Genomic DNA, 26454 nt, shown 5'->3' with positions numbered 1-26454 from the left:
GAAAAGAAAAACAAAACCAAACCTTTTAATTTTTAAAAAAACTTGTCTTTAAAAACACTTGTGTAAAGTTTACAGCATAAAAATAATATCTCACGGGTATAAATGTGATGTAATAAGAGTCCTACTAACACGCTTGTAAACACCTAGGAGGACATTAGCTCTTTGGTACCGTAGTTTGATCTCAGTTTGGCTTCTCCCTCCCACCCCCCACGGCTTAAGACAGGCTAACGCCGAAGACGAGTGGAGGAGATGTTTCCATCCAGGCATGAACGTGGCGGAGGAAGAGCCCAGGACAGGCGCATGTTGCTGGGGCAGGAGGCACCAGGTAATGTGTCATCGGATTAGGGAGAAGTCCTGACTCTCCCCACCCTCCCGGTCCTGCAGCCCCCAGGTCTGCTGTCATCCCAGCTGCTGCAGTGCCACCCAGGTGAGTGACTTCAGGCCGTGGCAGCAGTCTGGGAGGCAGCCCGAGGCCCTGGTAGGCTTCACCAGGCAGGGCCAGGATGGCAGGGCCTGCAGGTGCCCAGGAGCTGCCGCTCGGCTGCTCTCTGAAGGGACGTGCCGTCGCTGAGCCGTGCTGCTGTGCGTGGCCCTGCCAGCTCTCGGGGGCTGCTCTGGCTGGCGGCCACGGTTCCTTGCACCGTGGCGTGTGTGGGCACTCTGGGCACCGCTACCGTGACCCCAAAGCTGGGCTTGGTGGCAGCACCAAGGTGTGACGTGTGAATGAGGAGTGAACCCTGCGGAGGGGCGCTTGCCTTTGGTAAAGCTCTCCCAAAAGATGGAGTGAGGAGACCCCCTGCCTGCCTCCATCCAGGGTCACGCACTGGCATCTAACGTGGTGCCCCCGGTGTATCCGTCCCACCCTATTACCAAATCTCTTGGACGTTTCTGTCCACCTGGCCCTGAACCTCCCAGCTGTTGGGCCTGCACGAGGGGGCATTTCCCCACTTTGGCCAACTTTCTAGTGGCTGCTCTTTGTCGGTGCCTGGCTAACTCCTGCCACTGGGAAGCCCCCTCCAGCAGGGTCCCTGGGGCTGGGAACCGAAGCAGCTCATTGCAAGTCAAGTCCACCACGCTCTGAATTTCACAGCGCAGCGCCAAACACTGGACACGACTCTTCTGGCTTAAACAACACATCCGAGGAGCAGAAGACAAGAGGACTACAAACCGCGTGCACGTCAGCATGAGAAGCGTCTTAAACATGGAAAGAAACACTGCAGCGTGACGGGCATCCCCCGGGTATACAAAGCACAAGGAATAGTGGCTGGCAGGAAGAAGGGGCTTCTACTGGTGCTGATAATGTCGGACGAGCTGCGGAGTAACATACAATTAAAGAGAGACGGTAGAGATGGGCCCAAACCGCAGAACTGGATTCCCTTTGCGGAGGCTGGAAAGATTCGGGGGGCTGGGATGTGGGGTTCAGTTTGGGCTCATCTCTACACACGCACAAACCTCACAGCCAAACAGCCGACCACATAAACAAAACCCTAGAGGCGTCGGTTCCCTTCTGAACAGGATCGGACGCATCCTGGTTACAACTGATGGCGATGGAAATGTTATGGTATTTTGTCCCCCGTGGTCTGATTTCCCGGGGGCTGGAATGTCAGAAGTGGGGGGGGGGGGAGAGAGAGAGAGAGGCAGTGAACCCTAAATCCAGGCCGGTTTGGGCACCTGGGGGCCTTTCCCCAGAGCTGTTTCCGATGTGAATTGAGCCAAGTGGAGTCCTCTCTCTGGAAAAAGGGGTTCCCTCCTTGGGGTTCCTGGGGCCACCGGGCTGGTGTCTTACCTCGCTTGGCGCTCACCTGGCCAGCAACCTCCACACTGACTTCCTACTGCAGCAGCAAGGCAGCAACCTCAGTGCACACCCTGGGCAGGATGTGAAACTAAGTTCTGCGGCTGAGCGGAAAGCAGATCGGACGCTTCATGTCGAGCCCAGACAGGGCCACAAAGCATCAGACTGGCATCGGGTTCCCTTTGCCCGTGACACCCACCCCCAGAGCCAGAAGGTCTGATGCGTGCAGCGCGACGTTGCGCAGAGATGCAGCAGCTAATGGGGTTTTTCAAGCAAAGACCTGAAAATACCACGGAGTGCAATAACGGGCTCGGCAGCAACTATTTTAGTAACTCTAGCAACTTAAGGGTGATGCCAACTGGTTGGAGAACTGTTTGAAGATGGAGGGTGGGGGGAAGTAATCAGAGCAACAACAGGCCTGTTAAGCTGTCCTCAGCAACAGGCCAGGTGTCAGAGGAGCTTTGAAGGAAAGAATAGAGACAATGAGGGAAAAGTTTAAAAAAACAAGGGAGAAAATACAACCTGGGTTTGCTGGAGCTAAACCAGACCAGTCTGATCTCTTTCTTTGCTAGGCTGTCTAATCTGTGATAGGCGGTAGATCACATCTCTCAGGACAGCAGAAAAGCATCCGATACGGTGACATGTGGGAAATGGGTAGTGAAGCTGAACATTAATATGAGATGTTGTAAAGTGAGCAAGGGACTGGCTGAAGGAGAGATGGCGACTGGTTACCCGGGGAAGCCTCAGGCGAGAGGGGAGTTATTAGAGGAACAAGTCAAGCATCAGCCTTGAGACTGATCTTATTTCATTGAGGACTTTGGCACAAAATGTAGGAGAAAGGGAAAGAAAACGGTTGATGAAACCGAATTTGGGAACATTGTCAATCCAGTGGGAGAGCAGAAGGCCCTGGGGACTGGAGTAACCAGAACGGAGGGCGTTTAAAAGTGCAAAGGGCAAGATCATGCACTTGAGGGCTGACGGCAAGAATTTCTGCTATGTGCTGACAATCCCTCGGCTCCAGCGCAGCAGAGGAGAACGGTCTGGTTGCGTTTGTGGATCGCAGGTTGGCTCCGAGCCTCCCCTGCGATGCAGCTGTGGAGAAGGCCGGTGCAGTGCCAGGATCGATCACTCAAGGTATTTTCCACAGAGAGAGGGAAGTATGAAAGTCGTTGTGCAAGATAATGGTAGGATGCCATCTGGGATCCTGGGCACCGTGCTGGCCACCCACATTCGAGAAAGATGAAGTGAAACGGGAACAGGTGCAGAGACGGGCGATGAGGAAGAGGAGGGGAGTGGAGAGCCTGGCTTATGAGAGGAACGCAGCCGGCTGGGCTGCTCAGCTTAGCAAGAGGAGAGGGGCTTGGATTACTCTCCGAAAGTACGGCAGGAAAGGAGACAGCAGGGAGGGAAGAAAGCGTTTCACGCTGAAGGACGATGTTGGCAGCAGAACAAAGGGGGATCCCACTGGCCATGCATACCTATAGTCTGCAGGAAGAAGTAATCCAAGAATAAATCAGTCAGAGTGGTGGCAAGAGGCCTAACTTTTTTTAAAGACGGGGCCTGATCAGTCATTTGCAGACATCACAGAGAAATGGGGCTGGAAGGGCCCTCCAGAGCTCGTCTAGTCTCACCCCCTGCCCGAGGCAGGATCCGCCCTGTCCAAACCCTCAGACGCATCCAGCATCTAAGCTCCCAGTGGGAACAGGATTGTATGATACCGTGTTTGCAACAGCAGGCATGGGCTTTACCCCGGGAAGTCCCTTCCAGAGCTATGATCCCATGTTCAGCTGCAAGGAGTAAGAAGAGGCGCCGTGAAGAGAGAAACCAGCCTGGCAGGTAAAGCCTGTGACCGTGCAGGGACCCCCCGAGCCCACCCGGGTGGAGCATACGTGCCACTCGCAGTGTGGGAGTGATACCCCACGGGCTGACCTTGTGGTGGCACGTACCCACCCGAGCCTCCGCCACGTAAAGGTAAAGGGGTCTCGCCCCACGCAGCTGCGGTGTTATTGCCTCCCTGTGGCCTGGGGGCTGTTCATGGCACATGGAGCTTACTAGAGGACTGGCACGTGGGGAAAAAATGCTTGCTCTTCACGGGGCGGGTGCTCTGGATGCTGGGAAGGCTGGCCTCTCCGGCTGGCAAAGACGAACTGAACTGACCGTGGTTATTATCAGCAGCACTCTGCTGGCTACCAATAACCGTGTCTGCATTTTACTGGCAAGGCAAACCTCACGGGACATGCCCGTTCCCCTCGGTCTAGCTTTGGCGAGGCCGCTATGAACAAAGGGTCACCCCAGTGTCTGACCGGCTCTCTCCGGAGGGATGCAGCCGCTGAGTGCGGCTGGGGAGGGGACGGTGAAGGAGGGGATGGAGACCCAGGGCAGGGAGCGAAAGGCTCGAGTCCACGCAGTGCTCTCGAAGGAGGAAAACTGCGGGCTCCCCAGTTGAAGCGATTCCCCTTGCTACCGCGGCTGGGCTGCTTCTTGCCCACCCGGGCAGGGACTTCGCACAGTTTGAAATGCTGGGTGTGAAGCAGGAGAGAGGGTCTCCACGCGGCGTGGCACTCAGGGGGCTTCACAGCCTCTCTTTCTCTCTCTCTCTCTTATGTGAGATGTCTCTGGGCCTCCTAGGCTGGGATGCCCGCACCCTGGCCACCCAGCATGGCTTTGCCTAGGGAAAGAGGCTCAGTTGACACCCCCTGTCCTGAGGGGAAGGGGAACTCAGACAAGCCCCTGAATCTACCTGGTCCCCGGTCCCCACAGACAGCACACAGCCGGCATGGGAGACCTTCCCAGCCAGGTTCAGCGGCACATCACGTTGAGCAGGTAGCCATTCCTTCCTTATACTGGCCCCGGATGGTGAATGAAGAGGTCTGGCTTGTTCCCTTGAAGCGAGTGATCGGGGTTAGCGTTCGCACAGGAGAAGACAGCTCTGAGCGTCTCCAGGTCCTGGCATGCCCTTGGGAGCCCAGGGTGCAGCTCTGGGCAGAAGGAGGGTTCAATCCAGGCCAGCCCCTTGGGATGCCTGCAGCAACGTGGCCCAGCGCCACGGGTACCTGTACCACAGTGCTTGCGGTGCTGCCCCGTCTCAAACGCCCCGGAGGGTGGGAGCGTGCCGGCTGGCGGCTCATCGTCTCTGAGACCCACCGCAGGCCTCTTTTCGGCAGTCGCTATACCTTGGTTGTGCTGGAGGGAGAATCCCTTTTCTCGTAATGGCTGGAGCGTGGCCTTTTGGCTTCTCCTCGCCTCGCCAGCGAGCTACGAGAGGGGGCTGTCTCTGCTGTGACCACCGCGTGGCTGCGACGCGGACGCTGAGACGAGCTGGGATTCAGCGCCATGCATTTGAGCTGGGATATACAATGAAGCCGAGGGAAAGGCAGCGTCTCCCACAGAGACGGCGTCTCCCTTCGTGGTGAGAAGAGGTTTCTCTGCGAGCAGATGCCTCCGCTCTTCCACAGCTGGGTTGCTGGGATGGTGCGTAGTGATGGGACGGGGTGGGGGCTGGCGCATGGTCCTTTGGCACACAACGGGAATGCGTCCGTCTTTCCCCAGGCAGTGCTGGAAGGGGATGAAAAGAGGAGCGCTGAGGCACGGGGGTCCCCTGATGCGTGGCACGGCTCTGCCAGCTTGGGTTGGCCCCCGGCCCATCTCCCTGGTGGGTGAGGTGCAGCGTCAGCCCAGAGCCAGCTACAGAAAGCTCTCCTCCGCGTCGTGACGCCCAGGGCTCGGCTCCTGGCAGCCTGGCTTCAGCTCCGGGTCCGGTTCTGGCTCCTCGTCCTGCGCTGGGATCAGGGGGCTGTCGCAGGATATCGTCGATGAGGTGTTTGCCTCGTTCAGTGTAGAGCTGAAGGGAGGGGAGAAAGGAGCAGAGGAATAAATGCTCTGCCTGAAGTTTCTCGTGGCCGGAGAGGGACCCACGTGGCTCTCCCGTGCCGTGATAACAGGGATGTGTCGCCTGCCAGCGTGAGGATGCTGCATGCCAGCTGGCGGCCTGGGTGGGCAGGACGGGGCGCAGGCAGTGGGTAATGCTAAGGATCCTGGAGGGACAGGGAGAAGATCCCAGCTTTGCCTTCCCTGCTCATATCACAGCCCACCCTTTCCGCCCCGGTGCTTGCAGAAAGGCCGGGGGGGAGGTCAAAGCAGGGGCAAGCACGAGGAGCCTCGGTTGCCTACCTGGCCCGGCTGACAGAAGCTTCCTGGGGGATATCGTCCGCTCCGTCGGGCTTGGGGTCGGGCAGGGGGATGATGTAGTCGTTGTCCCCTCCGTTCTGTTGCACGGCCGCGTAGAGGATGCTGCTGGAGCTGTGCTGGGCGCCGTTCGCCCCAGGGATCCTGGGCTGAGTGCGGACAACGGCAGGGTGGTCGCTCCTCAGGAACTCCTCATCGACCTGCTGGTACCTCTGCGCCCGTGGGCAAGTGGCAAAGAAACACGGCGTGAGGCCAGCTGGGACCCTGTCAGCTCTCCCTGCTCCCTCGGGCATCTAAGGGGACACTCCAGAGCCCGTGCAAGGGGCAGATCAAGCACCTAAAAGCTGCCAGTGGTTGAAGATGTGGAAGAGAGTGGCTTGAGACTGGGGAAGAGCCAGGGACAGAGCTCGGGGCTGGGCGTGAGCCACGAGACGATGCTTGCGTTTGGTTTTTTTTCATACGTCCCAGAAACAAACTGGGCAATGTTGCTGGACAGGCTTTTTTTTGCTGGCCTCTACCACAGACCATCCCAAAGGGAGCAGGGCAGTCATATTCCTTTAAATGCACCAACCGAGCGGGATGTCAGATCGGGCGGCCTGATCTGCGGATTAACGCGGTTGACCCAACGGGCTTGATAAAGGGTGGGAGCGGTACACCCAGACCCCTTCATCTGTCCCCAGTGTGCAGGCACCCGGGCGCTCGGGGGACGTACCTTCTTGTAGCCGTCCATCAGCAGGTTCCCCATCAGCACCACCAGCTGCGAGAAGGAAGGTCTGATCTCAAACTTCTCTTCCCAGCATTTCTGCATGATATCGTAGCTGGGGAGGCAGAGGTGGAGGGGAAAGCTCAGCGCAAGGAGTTGGAGGGTGGGGGCAGCGAGGTGGGGAGGCACCCGAAGATGCAAGGCCAGTGGGGATGTGGGTGGGTAGCACTTACATCTCCTCGGAGGCATGCGTGGGCTTGGACATGCGATAGCCCCGCTTGATGGCGTTGTAAAACTGCTCGTTCATGGGCAGCTCAGGGTAGGGCGTCCCACCTTGGAGCAGAAAAGAGAGCAGGAAATCAGCCTAAGGGACCCACGGGGGACAAGAGGGGCTTCAGGACTGGGGTCTTTCTCCTGGCGTGGGTGAGAAATGGAGAGAAGACGCCCTGGTTTGGCGGTGCCTCGCCAAGGGCCGAGCTTCAGGACACCTACCCAGCGTGAATATCTCCCAGAGGAGGATCCCGAAAGACCAGACGTCACTCAGGGTCGTGTACAGGTTGTTGAAGATGCTTTCAGGCGCCATCCACTTCAAAGGCAGGAAAGTCTGCGAGGAAAACACAAAGCGGGAATGGGCTTGGGCCGCCGGGCAATGAGGGTAATGTCTGTGCCGGCGGGAGGGGGATGCAGACTCCAGCCCCTCACTGCACTTGTGTGGTACGGACATCCATCTGTTAGGCTCGGGACAGGCCAGGGCCTGATGGGAGGTGGATACAGCATCGCCTGTGCTACTCCAGCCTGGAGGCCTCGAGACCCCCTGGGAGAGGCCCCGCTGAGGGCTCTGCCGCATGCTTTGGACATGGATCCACTTGCGCAAGGGATATAAAAAATAATCCCCAGGAAACGTTGCAAGGGAGCTGAGTTTCGTTTCCTGTTTTATCAGGAAAGGCAGCCACGCTGAAGTTACATTGGAAAGCCCCACGCAGGAGGGACCTTGCTCCCCGCCCAGGCTCTGACGGCCCGGCCCCTTGGCTAGCAGGGGCCGAGCCTTGCTTTCCAGCAATGAGATTTGGTTATTTAGTTCCCGTTTTTGCATACCAGGTTGTGATTGCTCAGGGGGAGAAGGGAAGGAGGGAGACTGAACCTGCCTTCCTCCTTCACCTATTTCCCCAGGCCACGGGACCGCTACTGCAGCCGGCTGGCTAGAGCCCTGGGCTGGCGTTCAGGACACGAGGCTCTGCGTGGGCCTGCTGGGCGACTGTGGGCAAGTGACTTCCCCTCCCTGTGCCTCAGTTTCCCCAACAGCAAAATGCAGCTGATGACAGTCTTCCCTTTGGAAAGCGCGCTGAGATGGATAGATGGGCGTGCGAGTGCGCGCTAAGAGCCAGGGATTCCTGCTCTCCTCCCGCGATGCCCCCAAGCCGCGGCTCAGGCATGTTAAGCCAGGAGAGGACGTGGGGAGGACGTTCGTTCGCATCATGGGAACTTTTCCCTGCTTGCAAGCCCAGGCCTCCCTTCTGGAGAGCCCTCGTGCTGGGTGCAGAAGCGTGCGAGACCGGCGACTCGAAGCTGCTCGCTGCAACGGGGGATGGCGTGCGAGGTGCTAGAGCACTCCCGGGGCCCGAGCTGGAAGGGGCCGTGGTAGCATGATATCACTACTGCAGCTGCAGTTCCCTAACTGCTTGCGTGTGAGCCTAGAAAGCAAAAGCATGTCGTTCCACGAGGCCGTGCAAAGCCACAGGCCAGGCATCATGGGGAACAATGAGCCTTGCTGCTGCCAGTGGGACAATGGCCTACGTGTGCTCTCAGGCAGGGGTTATCCCAGGCTAGTTCTGCCCCACACAGGGCTAGTAGCCCGGTAAAGACACCTCACCTGGGTGAGCAGGACAGGGAGGAAGGGCATCGCGGAGACACCCGGCTCCCGGCTACTCACGTTGCCCTTCGAAATGTAGTTGGAGTCTCGCACAATGTCCCGGGCCAGCCCGAAGTCGCAGATCTTCACCAGCTTCCCCTCGCAGATCAGCACGTTCCTTGCCGCCAGGTCACGGTGCACGCACTGCGGAGCAGGGGACAGCCGTCAGAGGGCTGAGCGCTGACTCGGGGGGGTTGGAGTGTGGACCTGGTCGGATTTGAGCCAGGCTTGGCTGCAATCTGCAGGCAGAGACGGTCTGCCGCTCTTCCGTGAAAAGGCCCGTTGTCTCCCGAGTGGGCTCCACCGACAGAGGGTAGGGAGTGAGCTCCTGTGGAAGCTGCGGCGGAGACGCGGGGGCTTTTGGCCTCCCCAGGACAAGCTGTGTTACCTGCCTTGCACACGCCGAGCAGCACTGCATACGTACATTTTTGGAAGCCAGGAACTCCATGCCGTTGGCTACTTGGAAGCTGAACCCGATGAGGTCCGTGTAGCTGAGAATGGGGGACTCGTTGATCAAGGTTGCCTGGTCTGTCCTCTCAGGAGCTGGAAGGAACAGAGCAAGGGACAGAAACACAGCGAGCATTGTCAGCAGTCCTCCACGTTGACTCAACCGGGCAGAAAGGAAGTGGTTTTGGGGCTTGTCGGGTCTCCGCAGCTGGAGGGGAGAAGCCAAGGCACCTCGGTGTGGGAGATGGTCCAGCTCGGCCCAAATATGTTACCTCCATGGATGTGACTTTTCGGTCACGCTCCAGCCACAGGGGCCAGCGACCCTGGTACAACCCATGCGTCCTTCCCTGGCCCCGAGCAGCGCCGGCACGTACCTGATGGGGAGTAGCTGTCCAGCTCGTACGGCGTGCCGTAGTTGGAGGCCTCGATGTCGGCGTACTTGATCTCTCCCTTCATATCCGACATGGGCACGTAATCCAGGGAGTCGTCCTTGCTCATGTCCATGTAGCCTCCATCGCTCTCGACGGACACGGATGTCTGCCTGCAGAGCGGGGGGGGACAGGGAAGCAAAGGAACCCCTCAGTGCAGGCAGGCGGAGAGGAGGGTTGGCCTGTCCCTGCCATGCTGGGAAAGGAGGCTGCATTTATGGAGCTCTATTCCAGCGGTCGGCACTGGCAGCTGCCCGCCTACACTTGCATCTCAGTCGTGCGTGCACACATCTGTGCACGAAGCAGGCACTGGCACATGCCGGTGACCAGCTGCGTGCCTAAAGCAGCGACAGCTGGGAGCAGATGCTGTGCTGACACATGGGCGCCTGGGATTTCTGGAAGAATTGCAGTGTCTGCAGTTGATCTGCACATGCCTAACATCTGACTGGATTTCATTCTCCACCGTCAGGGATGGTGGAAGCCCCTGGCAGGACTGGGGGGCTCATTGGGACAGTGTTTGGGAGCACCGGGAATGAATCACGATCTCTGCTCGGGGGGGGCGGCAGGAGTCAAATGCTCCCAAAGGGCTGGGGAGGCAGCCAGCGTCTCACCCGCCTGCTGCAATGTTGTATCTCTGGTTTCCCCATGCAGCTGTTTGTCCTGGAGGGTGCTCACATGAGAGCAGAAAGGCAGGGCACAGGACAGGGGAGATTGCATGGAGGTCTGCGTATAGCTTTGTCTGCTTACACCTGCAAATTGTGTGTGTATGCATGAGCAAATACTAAGCAGATGCCTAATTAGGTATTTGCGTGTGTTGGCATGGTGCACACGGTGAGGGTTGTAGCCACAGGTACCAAAGACCAGGCACCTCCTTTTGGAAACATGTGGCCCTACCAGTGACCCTGGTGGACAGAAATCCCAGGCTGTGAGGATGCCACAGCTCAGAGACTCCCTCAAGGTCTGTACTTGAAGACCGAGTCCAGACTGTTCCCGTTGCTCTGTTTTAATAGTTGTCTCGTCTGCCTTGGAAGGGAAGCTGCAAGTGGTCTAGCAGCGTATGCAGATGCTGCCCCTTCCACTAGCACCTCTGCGCGCTGGGCGGAAAGCTGCTTTGCAACTCCCCGCTGCAACGCCTCTCTGCACATGCGCTCCCGTGGCTTTGCTGCGTGAGGCTGGGAAAGAACCGGGATGCACCAGGGCACTGGGCCCTTGGGCCCCGAAAATGCACAGCTAGAACTAAACCAGGGCCCCGAAATGTGCCGGGAACACCTGGTTTCTTTGCTGGACTTGGCCAGTGTAGCTCTGGCCTGCAGATCTCCCCAAAGTCACCTGCCTTCAGCCTGGAGAACACAGTCCCTGGAGCGGCACAGCCCAGAGAGGACGTGGCTCCATTGCTAGGGCCTGAGATGGCTGTAAGCCCGAAGGGTGTTGCCGAGCGGTCACCTCTGGATCTGGTCCTCGCTGAAGGTGTTTCCGTAGAGCTCGGCCTCCCGCCTGCTCTTCTCGCTGTAGTACTGCAGGAAGGTGTGCTTGTTGTGGTGCAGGTAGTCCACCAGGTCTCCGTAGCGGCAGTACTCCGTGATGATGTAGATGGGGCCTGGGGGAGCAAAGACCATCGAGTCAGGGGGGCCTGAAGGCAGAAAATCACTTGCGTTGGGTGGGAAACAGGCTGCTTAGCTCAGGGGAAGGTTGGTGGGACTGAAAAATGTTCTCCCCCATCTTGCCCTGCCCTGAGCTGAAACACCAAAGATCCTGAGAAGAGGGTTGCGTGGCCTAGGCGTGGTTTCCAGGTGAGGGAAGGGGGAGGCAGGAGGTACCTCCTTTGGTGCAGGCCCCAAGCAGGTTGACGATGTTCAGGTGAGGCCCCAGGTGGCTCATGATCTTCAGCTCGGACATCAGGGCTTGCTTCTCGCTGCTCCTGGCAGTAGCTGTGCAACAGAGGCACCCACGGGATGAAGTGTGAGGGGCGAGGGTGCGACTCCGAGATGGGCACAGCCCTCGTGGAGACTGCGCGGCAGCGCGAGTCTGGGGCTGGGAGCCAGGGTCCTGCCGTGTCAACCTTGGCTCTGACATGGGGCTCAGCTCCCTTATGGGGCTACTGCCACCGCAGCTTTGCTGCCAGAGTCCCCTAGTTTCAAGCAGCAGGCGCCAGAAACCTCCTTTGTCAGCCCAGAAGGGCTTTTACCAGTGCTTCAGCAAAAGGATGTGCTATTCCCACCCCTGCCGATGCTGGCCAAATAGCATAAGGGAGATAAATGCAACCCGAGCACTGCCAGGAGTGACCAGGAATAGCCGGCACAAGCTGGCAGAGGGGAGATTCGGGCTAGACATCAGGAGGCGCTACTTCACGGTCAGGGTGGCTAGGGTCTGGACCCAATTTCCAAGCAAAGTGGTGCTGGCTCCTACCCTGGGGGGCTTTAAGAGGAGGCTGGATGAACACCTTGCTGGGGTCCTTTGACCCAGTACTCTTTCCTGCCATGGCAGGGGCTCGGACTAGATGATCTGCTCAGGTCCCTCCGACCCGACCAACTATGAAACTATATGAAACCTAGCCCTTGAGAGGCAGGGCAAGGAAGACGGCAACGCACAGGTGTCATGCTCTGGCCACAGTAGCCAGGGGCCAGGGCACTAGATCAGCCATGACCGACCAGAGCCAGAGCTGGCACGGCTCAGACCCCGCTGTGCCCAGGGCTGGGAGGAGGGAGACGGCGACTGAACCCAGCGGGAAACTCACACTTGAGCATCTTCACGGCCACCTTCATGGAGGACTGCGAGTGGCTCAGGCCGTGGGCTGTAGCCTCCACCACACGGCCAAAGGCCCCGGACCCGAGCATGCGGCCTGCAGAAAAACACCAGCGCGAGGCTGTTGGCAACCCCAGGGGCCGTCACGCAGGGGAAGGAGGGGCCCGCAAGGCAGCTGCCTGGAAAAGGCATGTCCCCTGCCGGACTGACTGGCCTAGCCACAGCCGTCCCTTGGGGAATGACGGCGGCCGTGAGCTATGGTGTTTGTACAAGGGCCGATTTCCGCCCGTCTGGAATAAGCGGGCTGCCAGCCATGGCATGAATAACAGGGAAAACCCAGCATCCCGGTCCAGGAGGGGTGCTGGCCTCCCCGCTCCGGCCGCCAGGGGGCAGGCGGCATGGCCAGAGGTCTCCCCAGCTTTCCGGACCTAAGCCCCTTGGCCCAGCCCCGTGCCTCCCCCAGCCGGGGAGAACCAGGCCGTCCCAAACTGAGCCCACGGCATGTCCTGGATGTCTACCTGGTGATGCTCAGACCCTCCGGCTCTCCCTGGAAAGCAGCAGAGCACTAGGCGCATCCTCCTTCAGCCATGCGTGATGCAGCCCGTGCAAAGCCACGCAGCTATTTTCCTTGTGGGCTGGCTGAGTGTCTCTGCTCTGCTCTGCCCTGCAACCCAGGGCCCCCTTCCTCCTGCTCTCCCAGCTGTGGCTGTCGACATGCCCGGATGAGCAGCCGGAGGAGGATATACAGACCCCAGGCAAGTGTATGTTGCTCCCTCCAGTCCAGCAGGCCCTGGCTGCAGGCATCTGCCGGCTTCAGAGTGGTTGGAGGACAACTTCACCCTGCTCTTTCATAGCCCCAACACTTGGCCCATCTACGGGGGGTTCCCTGCCTCCCCTTACCCAGCACCAGCTTGTCCCTGGGGACCTCCCAGCTGGAGTCGTAGGGGAGTTGCAAGGGGTCCACGTAGATGTACTCGTGTCCATCGGAGCTCACCGACTCGATCACCTTCCACCGGATTTCATAGCGAGGTTTCTAGAGCGGGGCAAAGGTGGGGACCGAGTTCAGGGTGAGGGGGGCAGGGAGCGCAGCCTGGAGCGGTGTCGGAGGGACGAGCAAGGAGATGAGCTGGGATACGTTGCCCTCAGGCAATGACCTGCATCCTCTGGGTGCCCATGGCTGGGGACACCCCCCACCACCCTGTCTGTCCTGTTTCTGCGCCCACGAGAAGCCCAGCTTCTGGACATCCCAGCCAGGGAGCAGAGCGTGGGCAGCCCAGCTCCCTGTGCCAGCTCCCTGGCCTGACGGGAGGGACTGGCCCCTGCCCCAGGCTCCACAGGGGAGGGCTCCCAGCTCGTACCTTCCTCCACAGGATGATGAGGATGATCAGGAAGGTGATGATAAGTGCCAGCAGAGCCAGGATGACCATGGAGATGATGATCACCTTGAAGGACAACGCTGCAATGCCGCCCCATGGACAGCCGTCAGCTCCCTCCAGCCAGGGACACCCTCAATGCACCCCTCTCACCCTCTCCTCACCCCATTACAGCTTCCCTGCCGCACACCCCACAGGCCTGATGTCAGCTGGCCCACTTGGGGCTTCTGGTCTGTCCCTTGGCAGCCGTCATGGTGCCAGGCCTCTCGGGAGAGGGACCGTGTTTCCTGGCTGGTCTTTCTCCTGGACCCGCTCCCACGGGAAGTGCTAAGAGACACGGCCTGCGCTAGGATGGCTCAGCCCAGGGGCGTCCGTCCCCAAGGCTCTGCTCCCCTCCCTGCCACCGGCACAGACCCCACCACGGGTCCCAGGGAGCGTGTCTGCTTCCCTGCCCCAGGGGATGGGGGCACAAGCACACCAGGATGGGAGGGAATGACAGGGACTGACGGCCCCTCGGTCACGGGAGAGCTCTGCGGGGGCTTTGGGAGGAGGACTGACCTCAGGGAAAGGCAGTGGTCACCCTCTGGTCTGAGCTGGCTCTGTTGGGATCCAAGCCCTCCGTCTGGGACCTCAAGCGAGGCCCAGCACCTGGACCTATAGGGACGTGGCACCCTCTAGTGCCCGAGTGCAAACAGCCGGGGGATAACGTGGGTCCCGGTGCAAAGTCTGTGGTCAGAGGCGTGCGTGCAACTGCACCCCCTTCCAGTTCAGCCCGGACCTCGGGGGCCCAGCTGCATGCATTGATGGGGACTGTGCAAAGGGCCAGGTGCTCTGCACCCATCAGACAAAGGCAGGAGCTCTGCTGGGGGAGGGAAGGACAGGGCTGGTTAATCCCACGTGCATATAGTGGGAGTGAGGCGATCCCTGGTGGTCACCCATGGGTGGCCAAGGGCTGCGCATCAGCAGAGGCTTCTCCCACCTCAACGCAAGGAGGTCGTCCCCTAGGGCGGGGACATCTAGGCCTCGGCAGGCTCCCCCTGCCCACCTGGCTGTGCCCTGGACCGCGGCGTGGACGTGGCCCGGGCTGGGCGGGGATGGCATGGCAGGACTCACCGTGCGGCACCAGCTTGATGTCGCGGTGGCTGGTGCCCAGCAGGTTCTGCGCGGCGCACCGGAGCAGCAGGGGCTCGTCCACCCGGCGCAGCTGCAGCGTGCTGTGGACGTGGTACACTCGCAGCGCCTCGTGGTACGTGGCATTGGTCTGCAGCTGCATCTCCTCCGTGGCATTGCCCAGCTGCTGAATGGGCTGGAGGCTGCATTGGCTGGTGGGGGAGATGCAGCAGATGGGAGACCATCTCCTCTACCCGCCATGGCAAGAAATGCTCCTGCCGCCCTGTCAGCAGAGCAGCCAGCCTGGCCCCATTCATTTATCCCCTTGATCCAGCACAGGTTGGGGGGCGGGGAGGTCCCATGAAGTCCCACTGGCTCGGGTCATGTCTGTTTGCTTTCTACTTTCCAGCCTGATCCCTCGCAGCCAGAAACCGATGGCTGGGCTGGGATGAATGATGCCATTGTAGCACTGGGAAGAGATCTCTCAAAAGGCCTGTGTCTGGTGCGTGGCCAGCAGCGGGGAGCGCACCCATTGCTTTTGGTCTGACCTACAGCAGTGGTTTTCAGCCTGTGGCCTGCGGACCCCCGGGGGTCCACAGACTATGTCTAAAAGGTCCGTGAAAGATGACTACGATCAACCAAAAGTATGTAAATACTCACACTTATAGTTCAAAGGGGTCTGTGCCTCCATTCGAAATTTTTTAGGGGTCCACAAATTAAAAAATGGTTGAAAACCACTGGCCTAAAAAAAGTCTGGGTCTTTCAGGGTAGTAGAAAACAATCGGGAGAGGGGCAGAACGTGTGAGGGGCATCCCTGCCGGCTTGGCCTGCAGTCGAGGAGGGCAACATTGCACCACGAGTGCTTCGGTTCCCGTGCAGCAGTTTGATGCGATGGCCGCCCGTCCCACAGACCCACACAGCGCTCCCTTGCATGTCGGTCTCTCTCCACTGCCTGTGTCTTGTAGTATACGGGGGTGGTAGTTGTGTTGATGAGGGGGCTGTCTTTTTGTCTGACTGTACAGTGAGTGGGAAGCCGGGATCCCGTGCCAGGACTTGGTCCCCTTGACATTTATCATCGTCATTACTATGATGATGATTGTATGTGGGATGAAAGTCCAGGCCGTGATCCCACTAACAGGGGTCTCCTCCCCTTGGGCGCTAAAGCTGGAGCGCTCCAACTAGTCCAGAAGGCACATCAGCTGGTGATCCCATCCCCCTGCTGCACAGCTGGCCTGTACAGGAGACGGTGACCACCCTAGGGTCCCCCTAGAAGAAGCCGTTCCCAGCTTCACCCGGGAGGAGGTGCTGCACGCATGGCTCTTCGCAGAGAATGAAAGCTGCGGTGTCCCCTTACCCTTTGTGGTCAGTGCAGGTGTACCAGCTGATCTCCGGCTGCGGCATGCCCTCGGCGGAGCACAGCACCTTCTGCTCCCCCTTGACGGTGCGGTTCTCGTGCAGCGCCAGCACTTTGGCTGAGACTGAAGGCAGGGAACAAGGAGCGGGACATGGTGTAAGAGGTGCCCCTTGCACTGCCTGGGGTGGCGGGTGAGTGCTGGAAACATCCTAGAGGCTGGAGCTGATCAAGGGGCTCGGGCTGGCTGGGGACCCAACCACAGTGCCTCCCACCCCAGCCATTTGCAAGGCTCCCGGTTGCTGTGTGATGCCCAGCGTGAGCGCCAGCTCTCCGATTCTTCCATTGCGGGCAGTGCCAGTGGGGATTTTCTTCTGGCATCTCCTGTAAGCCGATGGGCTGGAGGGGGGACTGGGTTGAAGGGACAAACCTGGACCTGATGTCAAGGAGTTTGCCCCCTCTGGACTCCGCGTGCCTGCTCCAGCTCCAGCCTTCTGGGGGTCTGCCACATGTGTGCATGTATACATGTGTGTGCATATGCACATGGGTGTATGCGTGTGTGCATGTGCATGCATGCGCAGGGGCGTACGTGTGTACAGGGATGTGCATGCATGTGTACCTATGTGTGTGCATGGATGTACATGTGCACGGATGCACGAGTGTGTACATGGGCGTGTGCATCTACGTGCACGCATGTGTGGACGCGCGCACATGTGTACACGGGGGTGTGCATGCCACCTCCTCACCGTTGACCTGCAGGAAGAAGCTCAGGTGCTGCGTGTCGTCGTCGTTGGACACCCGGAGGGTGTAGTTGCCCCCCTCTTTCGGTTCGACCCGCACCAGGTTCAGATTTGTCTCGTACCTGGAGGGAGAAGAATCCCGCGGCCGTGAAGAGCCACCCGGCGGCCCCACCGCGGGGCCCTGGGCTGGCACCGAGCCGGGACGGCCCGGGGAGGCTCTGAGACCCGCTTCCCCACGCCCCCGCCGCACCTGGCTTCCGACAGCTTGCGGGTGGTGATGGAGAAGTCGCTGCTGCTGCTCACCGTCAGGGGCTGGTTGTTCTTGAGCCACTGCACGGCGGGCGGGGGGTAGGCCTCGAGCTGCACCCGGACGGTGGGGCTCTTGTGCATCTCGGTAAACACCACGGTGCGCCATTCGGAGAGGAACGTCACGAACCCGCGCTCTGCTCGGGGCGGGGGGAGCAGGGAGGTCAGCGCGGGGCAGGGCTGGTGCCTGCCCCCAGAACAGTGCAAGGAGCTGGGGGTGGGAAATCTGCACCCCCCCCCCCCCAGGAGCCTGCGAGACGACCCCGACGCACCGACCACGCTGACGGTGATGTCCTTCATGTCCATGTTCTGCTGGAAGCCCTCCGAGACGTTGCAGACGTAGGAGCCCGCGTCCTCCAGCTCCGCGTTCTGGATGATCAGGATGGAGCGGATCTCGTGGGTGGACCCGGGCAGGAAGTCCGTCACCGGCTCCACCACCTTGCCCGTCTGCACAGGGCAGGGAGGAAACCCGCCCGGTGAAAGAGGGCCGGCAGGCCAGGTGCGTCTCGCAAGCCCCAGGCAGCCCCGGGAGCCGCCCGCACGACCCCTGTCCGGCGCTCACCTCCAGGCGGGGGTACACCCAGTTGAAGTTGAGTATCTCGTTGCCGCTGACGGTGCACATGACGGTGATGTTCTCTCCTCGCCGCACCAGGGTCTGCACCGCGCTGATGGAGATGTTAACGCTGGACGAGGCTGGAACGAGAGGAGCGGGGGTGAGGCAGCAGGGCGGAGGACAGCCCTGCCAGGAGCAGCTCTGCAGAGCGGCGACAGCCGGTGCTTTGGCAGCGCGGGTACCCACTCATTGCTGCCTGGTACTCCCCAGCCGGCCTGTCCCTTGTCCGGGGGGGAAGGGCTGTCTCTGCATCCCCGAGCAAAACAGGGCCCTGATCCTGCTCTGAAGGTGCCGTGCCCTGGCCGTGGCTGTGCAGACCACTTGCTGCCCGAGCTTGACTCGGCCATAGGAAGGCTGGGTGTGCAAGGAAGCCAGGGCATTGTCAGCATCATCTCCCCTGAGCTCAGTGGAAAAAAACTTCCCCGGGATGGTTTTCAGCAAGGAACCGTGACCCAAGAGCAGGGGATGATTTTTAACTAGGTCTTGGGTGCGCTGGGTGCCCAGGGGATGCCTTGGGCCTTCTCTTCTGTATTGCGCCATGTCCGAATAATCCTTTCCTGCAGGACAGGAGCTGGCGCTTAGCAGAGCCCCTGTGGGACGCTAGGAAAGAGCCTCTATTGGTCAAAACAGCCAAAAGGGCTTAGCATGAATATTTGCTGGGGGCAGGAGGGACAAGCTTGTGGCCTACGAACGAGCACAGAGAACTGGATCCTGCCCTTCTTTGCAGAGACGCAGCCTCACTCAGCGGCGTTGAACTGAGGCCGGTCAGGAGAGGAGGGGCCCCTAGGCAGCTGTTCCTAACCCCTCTCTCGGCCGGACTGGGAGGAGGGAGGAGCGGCCTCAAACAGGGCTGCCTTCAAGGCATGGGGACATGGTGCAGGAGAGGAAAGGGGCCCCTAGTCATCCTGGCTTAAGCTGATGAAATACCGCCCGCCCCATCCTGGCAGGAGCGGAGCCGAAGGGCAGCTCACACTGGATGCTGTAGATGTAGTAGTTGTCCGAGTCCACCTCCCGGTCGCCCAGCGTCGCCTTGCAGATGTAGGTCTTGTCTTCGAAGAAGCCCTTGAAGCCCTGCTGCCTGTTGTAGGTGGCAGGAATCGGGGTGTCGTCCTTCTTCTCGTAGAGGGCGACGTGGAAGGCAGGGCCGGTCACGCGGCACGGGATGGTGGCCTCTGCGTAGCCCGTGGTGAAGATGAACGACTCCGCGGAGTCACTGGGCAGGAAGACCAGGGAGGGGTCTGCGGGAGGGAGAGAAACGCTGGTCAAGCGGGCTGCCGGCTCTTTGGGGCAGAGGTGGTCTGCTGGGCTGGTGCGGGGTCCCCCCAGCTCTGACAGGCTGTAATCATCCTCATCCTCATCACCCTCATCACCATCACAAGACAGGAGAGAAGCAACCACTTTGCTTGGACATGCGTGCTGAACTGTTGGGACCCCTCCCCAGCGAGACGCATAAGAGCACAGGACGTGCCACCCTGGCTCAGCCCACTACGTTGTTTCTGACAGTGGCCAAAGCGGGTGTTACGCAGGGAAAGCCTCACGCTGGATATCCCTAGAACGATGCACCGATTCAATCCTCTCCTTGGCATCCTCCAGGTATCGGGCTAGAGATGCCAGAAGAAACTCCTCCAGCCGCCCTGTTCAACAGCCATTAAGAAAGCCATCACCCATGAATTTCTCCAGCCCCCTTCTGGAAACCCGCCACCTCCCGTGGCAACGAATTCCACAAGTGAACTATGCATTGCATGAAAAAGTCCTTTCTCTGGCTAGTTTTAGGCATTTTAGCAGGTGCCTCCGAGTGCTAGCATTCTGGGACTTGGTGTTCGCTTGGTCCCTGCCCTTCGTGATCTTATAAACCTTATGGATGCGATATTATATCCCTCCTCAGCCTTCTCCTTTCCAAACTGAAGAGTCTTTGCTTTTTTTAGTTTCTCCTGTTATCACAACTGCTCCCTGCCTCTGATCATTTTGTTTGCCCTTTTTTGGACCTTTTCTAATTCTGCTACATCCTTTTTGATGTAGTTGAACCCTCATGTTCCCCTGCCCTGGTAGGGTCTCTGTGCTGGGAGGCCCTTGCTTGCATTTCCCATGACCGGCTCCTACTTAGGGCTCTTCCTCGAGCCCCACATGGGCAGTGCTGTGTCTCCTACCTGGCACGTAGACATAGATGGCCTTCCTCTCCGCCTGCTTCCAACCCAGGGAGTGGTTGTAGGTGCACACGTACTCGCCCGTGTCAAGGCCTGTCAGGTTGTGGAGCGTGACCGTGCTGTAGAAGACACCCTCTCTCTGCTCCAGCGACGCGGCCAGGGGCTGCCGGTCCCGCTCCCAGACCACCTCGGCCTCCCCTGAGCACGTCAGGGAGGAGCTGCCGAAGAGGTTGAGGATGATTTCGGGGTCGCTGGGGGAAATGTGCAGCTGGCTGCTCCCGGGAGTCACTGCCGGCAGACCTGGGGGAGAGGGACAGGGTGGGGGAGTCACCCGGGGGCCAGGCGGTGCTCCCGCTGGCAGCATTTCTGCCCGTGAGCCCACACAGCACTGGATCAGCACTGCCAGAGCTTGGGGCAAGCCTTAGTGCATTTAGCCCCATCAAAGCCAACCGAGGCACTGCAGCGTTAAGGGACATGCCCAAGGATAAGGGACAAGACTGTGGCAAAGCTGGGTGAAGCACCCCGCTCCTGTGAGTGACTAGCTAGCACTTTTGCTAGCTTGCTGCTTCCCTTCCCTGCGTGCATGAGGTAAGTGTACACCCAGCCAGGCTGCAACACTTGGCCTGTGCCCATGCAGGGTGTGAACGGGGATGTGATTTGGAAAATGGAGGGCGGGGGGGGGCGGGAATAAGACTTTGTGCTTGGAGACAAACTCACTGGACAGTGACATGATGCCATCATGCCAGCCCCAGGGCAGTGAAGCACCTTTCCAGGGCTATCGACTATCAACCGAGGGTGGTTTGAGGGACCCCTCATGCTGCCCAGCACCCCAACAAGTGGGCTTGTTTGCCCTGGAGCGGCTGAGTCAAACAGCTGTGTCATGAGATGAACCCAGCTCTGCAGCCACGCTGTGCTGTCCCCTCCTGACTTGGGGTCCCTCCGGCCTCTCCCACGGGCCCAGACAGGTCATGCATGTAACAGGGAGAGGTGGAGAGCTAGGACACCGCATGTAACGGGGAGAGGTGGAGAGGGAGGGCACTCCTCCCTTCTGGGCCATGCGGGAGAAAGGTCCGTGGATGAAGGAGGAATGCAGCGGTTAAAAAAAAAAAAGAGGAGTGAAAGTAAACTCTCTCGGAAATCCTTTGGAAGTGATACAGAAAGCAACATCTTCCTGAATGGCTTCCTGTGTCGCTTCCTGGCAGGTCTTCACGGCTGCCAGCTTCCGCGCTGCACCCTCTGCCCCGAGCTCTGCCGTCGGGAGCGGGGTCGGGGAGGCGGAGGGGGTCGCGACGCCCCGCTCGGCCTGCAGCATGGCACTGCCCCCCGCCCGCGGGCCGCTCCCGCAAGGCCCTGCCAGCTTGCATGTGCAATGAGGGGGACCGATGAATACCTTCTGAGGCCAGCTGCTTGCACTGGGCCAGCGGTTCTGCTTGTGCAGTGCGCCAGGCCTCTTTCCAGGGAGATCTGGGAGCAGCTCTCCGGGCCGAATGAAAGCGGGCCCTGCGGACCGTTCCCCCACAGTTCGTCGCCCCCCGTCATGCGCTCACCTGCGAGGAGAAGGAGCAGGAGGAAGGGTCCCTCCGGAGCCAGAGGAGGCATGGTGAAGGGGCTCAGCTGCCCTGCGGGCCACGTCCTGTTGAAAGCAACCCAGAGTGAGCGCAGAGATCCTGCGACCAGAGCGGATCCCTGGGGTGCCCCGGGGCCGGGCTGGCGGCGCGGCAGGACCCGCTCCCGAGCACGCAGACGGGGCCGTGGCAGCCCATGAGAAAACCCCGTGCCCGGCTGCCAGGGCCTGGGAGGCTCCCAGTCCCGTCCAGCTTTCCAAGGCTGAGACTGCAGCACTAGGCGACCTTTGCCCTGTCTCTCACTCCTGGCGAGCCTGCCCGGCTTTCCTCACTCCGGATCCGCTCCGCGGCCGTCTCTGGCCACCGGGGCTTTCACTGAGTCTTTCCAGGAGTCGCCTCCCGTGTTGCTCGTCCCTGTGTGAAAGCTCACTTGCTTTGAAGTGCCCTGGCTGGAAGGCCCTGTCTTTGCTCGCCCACACTTCTCCGCCTCTTAGCTTCTCCTCCCTTTGCTCCCAGGGGCGGGCGGCAGGGCTGCTTGGCAAATGAGTTGGTTTTCCCTGGAAAAAGTCTACCTTTGTTTGGTGGGAAATGCTGAAAAGATGTCAGATTTGGGCTTTTCTAACTCCCCCACCCCAAAGGTGAAAGCAGGTGCTTCAGACACCCAGTTGTCCCCTCCCAAATAGTTTCCATAGAAAACGGACCAAACCCTCCCGGCTATCAGCTCACACGTCCTATGCAGAACGGTGACGTCTGTAACTGCTCCAGGGACAACGAGCCACTCGTGTCCTTCTTTATCCCCGCTGAGGACAACCAGCCAGTGCCGCCTGCCTCCGCAGATGCGGGGACAAATATTTGTCGGAGAGAAACAAAAGAAAAGAGCTCAGAGGAAGAGGTTCCCATTGCACGCGAGGGGAAGGCACTGAGAAACCAACACCCAGGGCCTGGGAAAAGAAAACAAGGAGCAGAAGGATTTGCTGGAAGCGGTCGGGGGCCGGGAGCTCGTGCCGCAAACGGCGCAGGTGGCGACCAGGCTCCCTGGAGCCGGAGGAGGGAGCATGGGCACCGTGGCAGGGACGTATTTCGGGGCTGGAGTCTCCTTGCAGTGCTTCGGTGCTCTGGGGCCAGCCCATCTCCCCCTGCCACCGCTACACTGTCCCATAAAGAGGCAGGGAGAGACTTGGGGAGACATCACGCCATGAGACCGAGTACACAGGAGCCCGACTGAGTCGTCATACATAGGGTGAAGTTCCCCAGTAAATACCCTGGAGCGAATACCGTCCCCAAGAAAGGAAGGAAATCACAGATGGCACCAAGACACGAACCGCAGGGAACGCAAGCCAGCTCCCGGACGCGCCGTCGTGAGAGTTGGGCTCGAGTCCCAGCCCAATCCGGGAGCTTCAGGAAGGTCCTTGCCCAGGTCTGACCTTTATAAGAAGCCCCGCTGCGACCGCAAGCTGGGCCTTCCCTGCCTCCCCTGCAGCGGACTGCGCTCTTTGGGGTCTGGGACTGACAGAGGCAACCCCAAAAGCTGCCTCTGCAATATTGTTGGCGATGGCGCAGCCTCTGCGGTCCCTTTCCTGTGCCAGCGTTCACAGAAACGCTGGACGAGAGGGACGCAACATGCTCCAGATGCCGTCTCCTGCTGACCTGGGCCTGGAGCTGTCTGTCTGCTGGACATTAGAAGGAAATGGTTTCTAAATGACGTGCAGTCGTCAGATGTTTTTGTTATCCTTTCGCTTGGCTAGAAAAGGCCTGATTTACCAGAAAAGCCAGCCAGGTCTACAACTTATTCAGCAACTTTCCCCCAAACCTTGTGATTCTTTCTGCTTCCTCAGGGGGCCATTTCCCAGGGGGAGCCCCTGCACCGGGGAGATGAAAGGAGTGAGATGGGCTTCAGGCAGCCAACCTAGATGACATCAGTCTTCCAGCCCAAGGATCCTGACCTGGTCCAGCAGCAGAGAAGACTAGATATGGAGATAGAAAGAGAGACCAGCCGCACCATGGGCATGTGTTGGCACGGACGGAGCGAACGCCAGATAGACAGATGCCTTCACGTATCTTAGCTGAGCAGTAAAGGCAACACCACAAAAGACCAAAGAGCCACAAAAAACAATGGGTTTTGTTTCACAACTCATCTGTACCAAGGTGTGTTGTTAATACCTATTTTAAAGCCAGAAAAGGACTGTGATGATCCTCTAGTCTGACCTAGATCACCGAGGGCCCGAGGACCCCACTCCAAAATCTCCACAGCAAGCTGGACTTGCTGGTCGGGCTGTCTTAGATAAACAGTCCTCAAACTTTATAAGATTGTGTCTTATCAAGTCCAATATGTGAGTGTGGTGATGCACCACAGACGGCTGACCGCCTCCTCGCGTGTGCAGCACACCCACGCGCCCAGGCAAGTGTCAGTGATAAAGCAGCTGTGTGTGGCTCTGCCGCATTCATGATGTGCAGCAGGGGAAAGAAGTATATGAGAGAAGAAGAGAGAAGACATCTAAGGGTGGTTCAGGCTGGCATATCTGGGACCAGGCTGTGAACCCTCCTGAATGCATTGGGTAGCATCTTCTTCCAAGAGCATCCCTTCGATGTTAGCAGGATCACGGACTCATAGAAAAAGGGGGTTGGGAGGGAGCTCAGGAGGCCACATCCAGTCCAACCCCTGCTCCGAGCAGGACCAGCCCCAAGTCCATCATCCCAGCCAAGGCTTTGTCTAGCCGGGTCTTAAAACCTCCAAGGAGGGAGACTGCACCGCCTCTCTGAGTCACCTGTTCCAGTGCTTCACCACCCTCAAAGTGAGAGACTTTTTCCTAATATCCAACCTCAACTTCCCTTGCTGCAGCTTGAGCCCATTGCTCCTTGTCCTGTCATCGGCCCCCACTGAGACCAGCTCAGCTCCAGCCTCTTTGCAGCCCCCCTGCCGGGAGGGGACGGCTGCTATTCAGCCCCCCTCGGTCTTCTCTTCTCCCAACTCAGTCAGCCCAGGTCCCTCAGCCTCTCTGCACAAGTCACATCTCCCAGCCCCCAAACCACTGGGAGACACCGCTCACGGGGAGGCACCAGCATCCAGGCCTCCGGCTGACCGGCCGAGCCCCGCTGCAATTGTCATCCTCCGCGTCTGCCCACAGCGCAGCGGTGCCCGCGGGCGCCCCGGCCTGCCCCCTCTACCTGGGGCTGGCTGCTTGCGAGAAGGGGAGACGCTTCCCGCCTGGGGCTGGAGCGTGGCAGCGTTTTGCTGACTGCAGTGACCTCTCCCTTGTTTATCTGCTCTGGCCGGGGCACAAGCCGCACACACAGACACTGGTTTTTTCCCATCCCAGAGGAAATGCTTCAGATCGCCAGTCCCTTCCCGACAAAGCTGGCTCGGTCCACTCTGCCTTGGGGCGGGGAAGAAGGGCGGAGGAGATGGTGTCTGTGTTTGCTTTTCATGCATACGGCTCCTTTCTAGGGGACCGAGAGCTCAGTCTCATTCAGAGCCAGGTCCGGCTGTCAGAAAGGTGGGTTTCCTCGCCTCTCGCACACGCGCACAGACACAGGCGCATGGCGCCAAGCTCCGGGCTGCATGCAAAAGCCACATGGAGCCCATCAAACGCTGGCAGGCTGGACGTCCTCGAATCAAACCCAAATAATTAGCGCCAGACACTCGCAGGGAGAGATAGGAAACGGCTCAGGAAGTGGGAGCTGCGGTGACCGCCGGGCTTGCCAACGCTGGCGGGTGTTATGGCGAGGCCCGTGATCGTCGCCGCTCTTCCCGGAGCCCCAAAGACCCTGCTCCTAGGCCTGCGCCGCGCAAGGAAGGGGCTGAAACCTTGCCCCGAGTGCCCGACACCCGACAGCAAAGCCCCTGAGTTCGTTATGTTTAAAAACATCACGACGGCGCGGGGCCTGGGTCGCGCGTTGAAGACGGCAGCCCATGACCCCCTGGCAGAGCCCCCTCCAGCTGCCCCGCAACCCGGGCATCGCTCCCCCGAGCTCGCTCTTCTCCCCGCGGGGTTTGCACGGAGCGACGCTCCGCCAGGTTGTTTCTTGGGGATTTCCATTGCCGGCGCTGTGCTTTCATAATCCGTCCTGCTGCTGCTTCCCACCCGGGAGCCAGCGCCGCCAGCGCCCGGGACACTGTCCCCGCTCCGGCTGGGAGAAATGGGGCAAGGAGGAGGCACCGGAGGTTGTGACACCCTTTGCTTCGCCTTTGCCCCAGCTCTCCCCACCAAGCGGGCCCTCGTGGGGAAACCACCCTGGAGCCTCCCTACCTATTCACGTGCCTCCAGGTCGGGGCCGGTGCCCAGGCGAGAGCAGGATTCGGCCCACGGCGGCCTCGGACCTCCCAGCCCCTCCAGCAAGCTTCCCTCTTCTCCCAGTCCCCCCACAGCAGTGCGAGGCTGCGGCTGCCCTGCCTCCAGGCCTCGGGGAGGGAAGGAAAATCGTTAGCAGCCTGTTAGGGGATTTTTTCTTTTTTTTTTTGAGCTGAACTGTTTATTATTCTGAAAGAGGAATTTGGCTGGGAGGGGAGATGGGAGGTCACTTGGCTCCGGGATGCAGCTCCGGCTGGATTGGAAATGCAGGCACTTGGCGGCCTCTGTACAAGCCAGCTGACAATGTGCCTTTGAGCGAGCGAGGGGCTCAGCTCAGCGCGGGGCCGGGCAGGAGCAGTAGCTTTCTCTGGGGCGGCTGGTCCCCTCCTGCGGGGCTGTGCTCTGCCCGACAGCAGTGTTTTTCAACCTTTTAAGTAGCGAGTACCCTCTAGCTGCTGCAAATGTTAATAAGCACCCCAACATGCAATTTTCCAGGGGATTTTATATTTGCACACGAATGTGTGCCACGTGTTGGAAGAGGGGCTGTGTAGACAAGGCCGTGATGTGGCAGATGTCTGAGCTGGTGTGGGTCGGGTCGCCACCGTTTACCCCAGGGACGCACAACTCAGGTATGTACCTGGGCGAGAAGTGATGCTGCCCAACGCTAGGAGGGCTGAACCCAGCGCTACGCCAAGCGCGGTACGCCAAATCATTACCGGGGAATTTTCATGCGTGGCGCGCCCAATTTTTTGCCGTA

At 59.6% G+C, this 26454-nt stretch overlaps 1 protein-coding gene across 4 annotated transcripts in view; it reads right to left on the bottom strand.

Annotated features, from left to right (window-relative positions):
* PDGFRB (platelet derived growth factor receptor beta) overlaps positions 1–26454 on the bottom strand; it is a 40509-nt gene continuing 14055 nt past the window's right edge. For 2 of the 4 annotated variants that reach the window (XM_090064466.1, XM_090064468.1), the window contains exons 2-23: positions 21391–21476; positions 19847–20143; positions 18671–18937; positions 17649–17779; positions 17359–17533; positions 17031–17223; positions 16787–16902; positions 16044–16167; positions 14693–14901; positions 13565–13662; positions 13107–13239; positions 12199–12303; positions 11282–11392; positions 10908–11061; positions 9411–9577; positions 9014–9132; positions 8611–8733; positions 7173–7284; positions 6914–7013; positions 6690–6795; positions 5963–6189; positions 1–5633 (exon numbers count right to left, since the gene is read on the bottom strand). In XM_090064466.1, coding sequence (XP_089920592.1) covers positions 5477–5633; positions 5963–6189; positions 6690–6795; positions 6914–7013; positions 7173–7284; positions 8611–8733; positions 9014–9132; positions 9411–9577; positions 10908–11061; positions 11282–11392; positions 12199–12303; positions 13107–13239; positions 13565–13662; positions 14693–14901; positions 16044–16167; positions 16787–16902; positions 17031–17223; positions 17359–17533; positions 17649–17779; positions 18671–18937; positions 19847–20143; positions 21391–21442 — 3276 coding nt within the window. In that variant the 5' untranslated portion in view covers positions 21443–21476 and the 3' untranslated portion in view covers positions 1–5476. Of the gene's footprint in view, positions 5634–5962; positions 6190–6689; positions 6796–6913; positions 7014–7172; positions 7285–8610; positions 8734–9013; positions 9133–9410; positions 9578–10907; positions 11062–11281; positions 11393–12198; positions 12304–13106; positions 13240–13564; positions 13663–14692; positions 14902–16043; positions 16168–16786; positions 16903–17030; positions 17224–17358; positions 17534–17648; positions 17780–18670; positions 18938–19846; positions 20144–21390; positions 21477–25655; positions 25788–26454 lie in introns of those variants that run through there. The other 2 variants (XM_090064467.1, XM_090064470.1) reach the window with 2 other exon arrangements.

This window comes from Crocodylus siamensis, chromosome 10 (assembly GCF_052110815.1).
Source record: "Crocodylus siamensis isolate JL-2025a chromosome 10, ASM5211081v1, whole genome shotgun sequence".
In the NCBI taxonomy this organism is placed as follows: domain Eukaryota; kingdom Metazoa; phylum Chordata; order Crocodylia; family Crocodylidae; genus Crocodylus; species Crocodylus siamensis.
The sequence above is the reverse complement of the archived record's forward strand: the minus strand, read 5'-3'. Positions and strand labels throughout refer to the sequence as shown.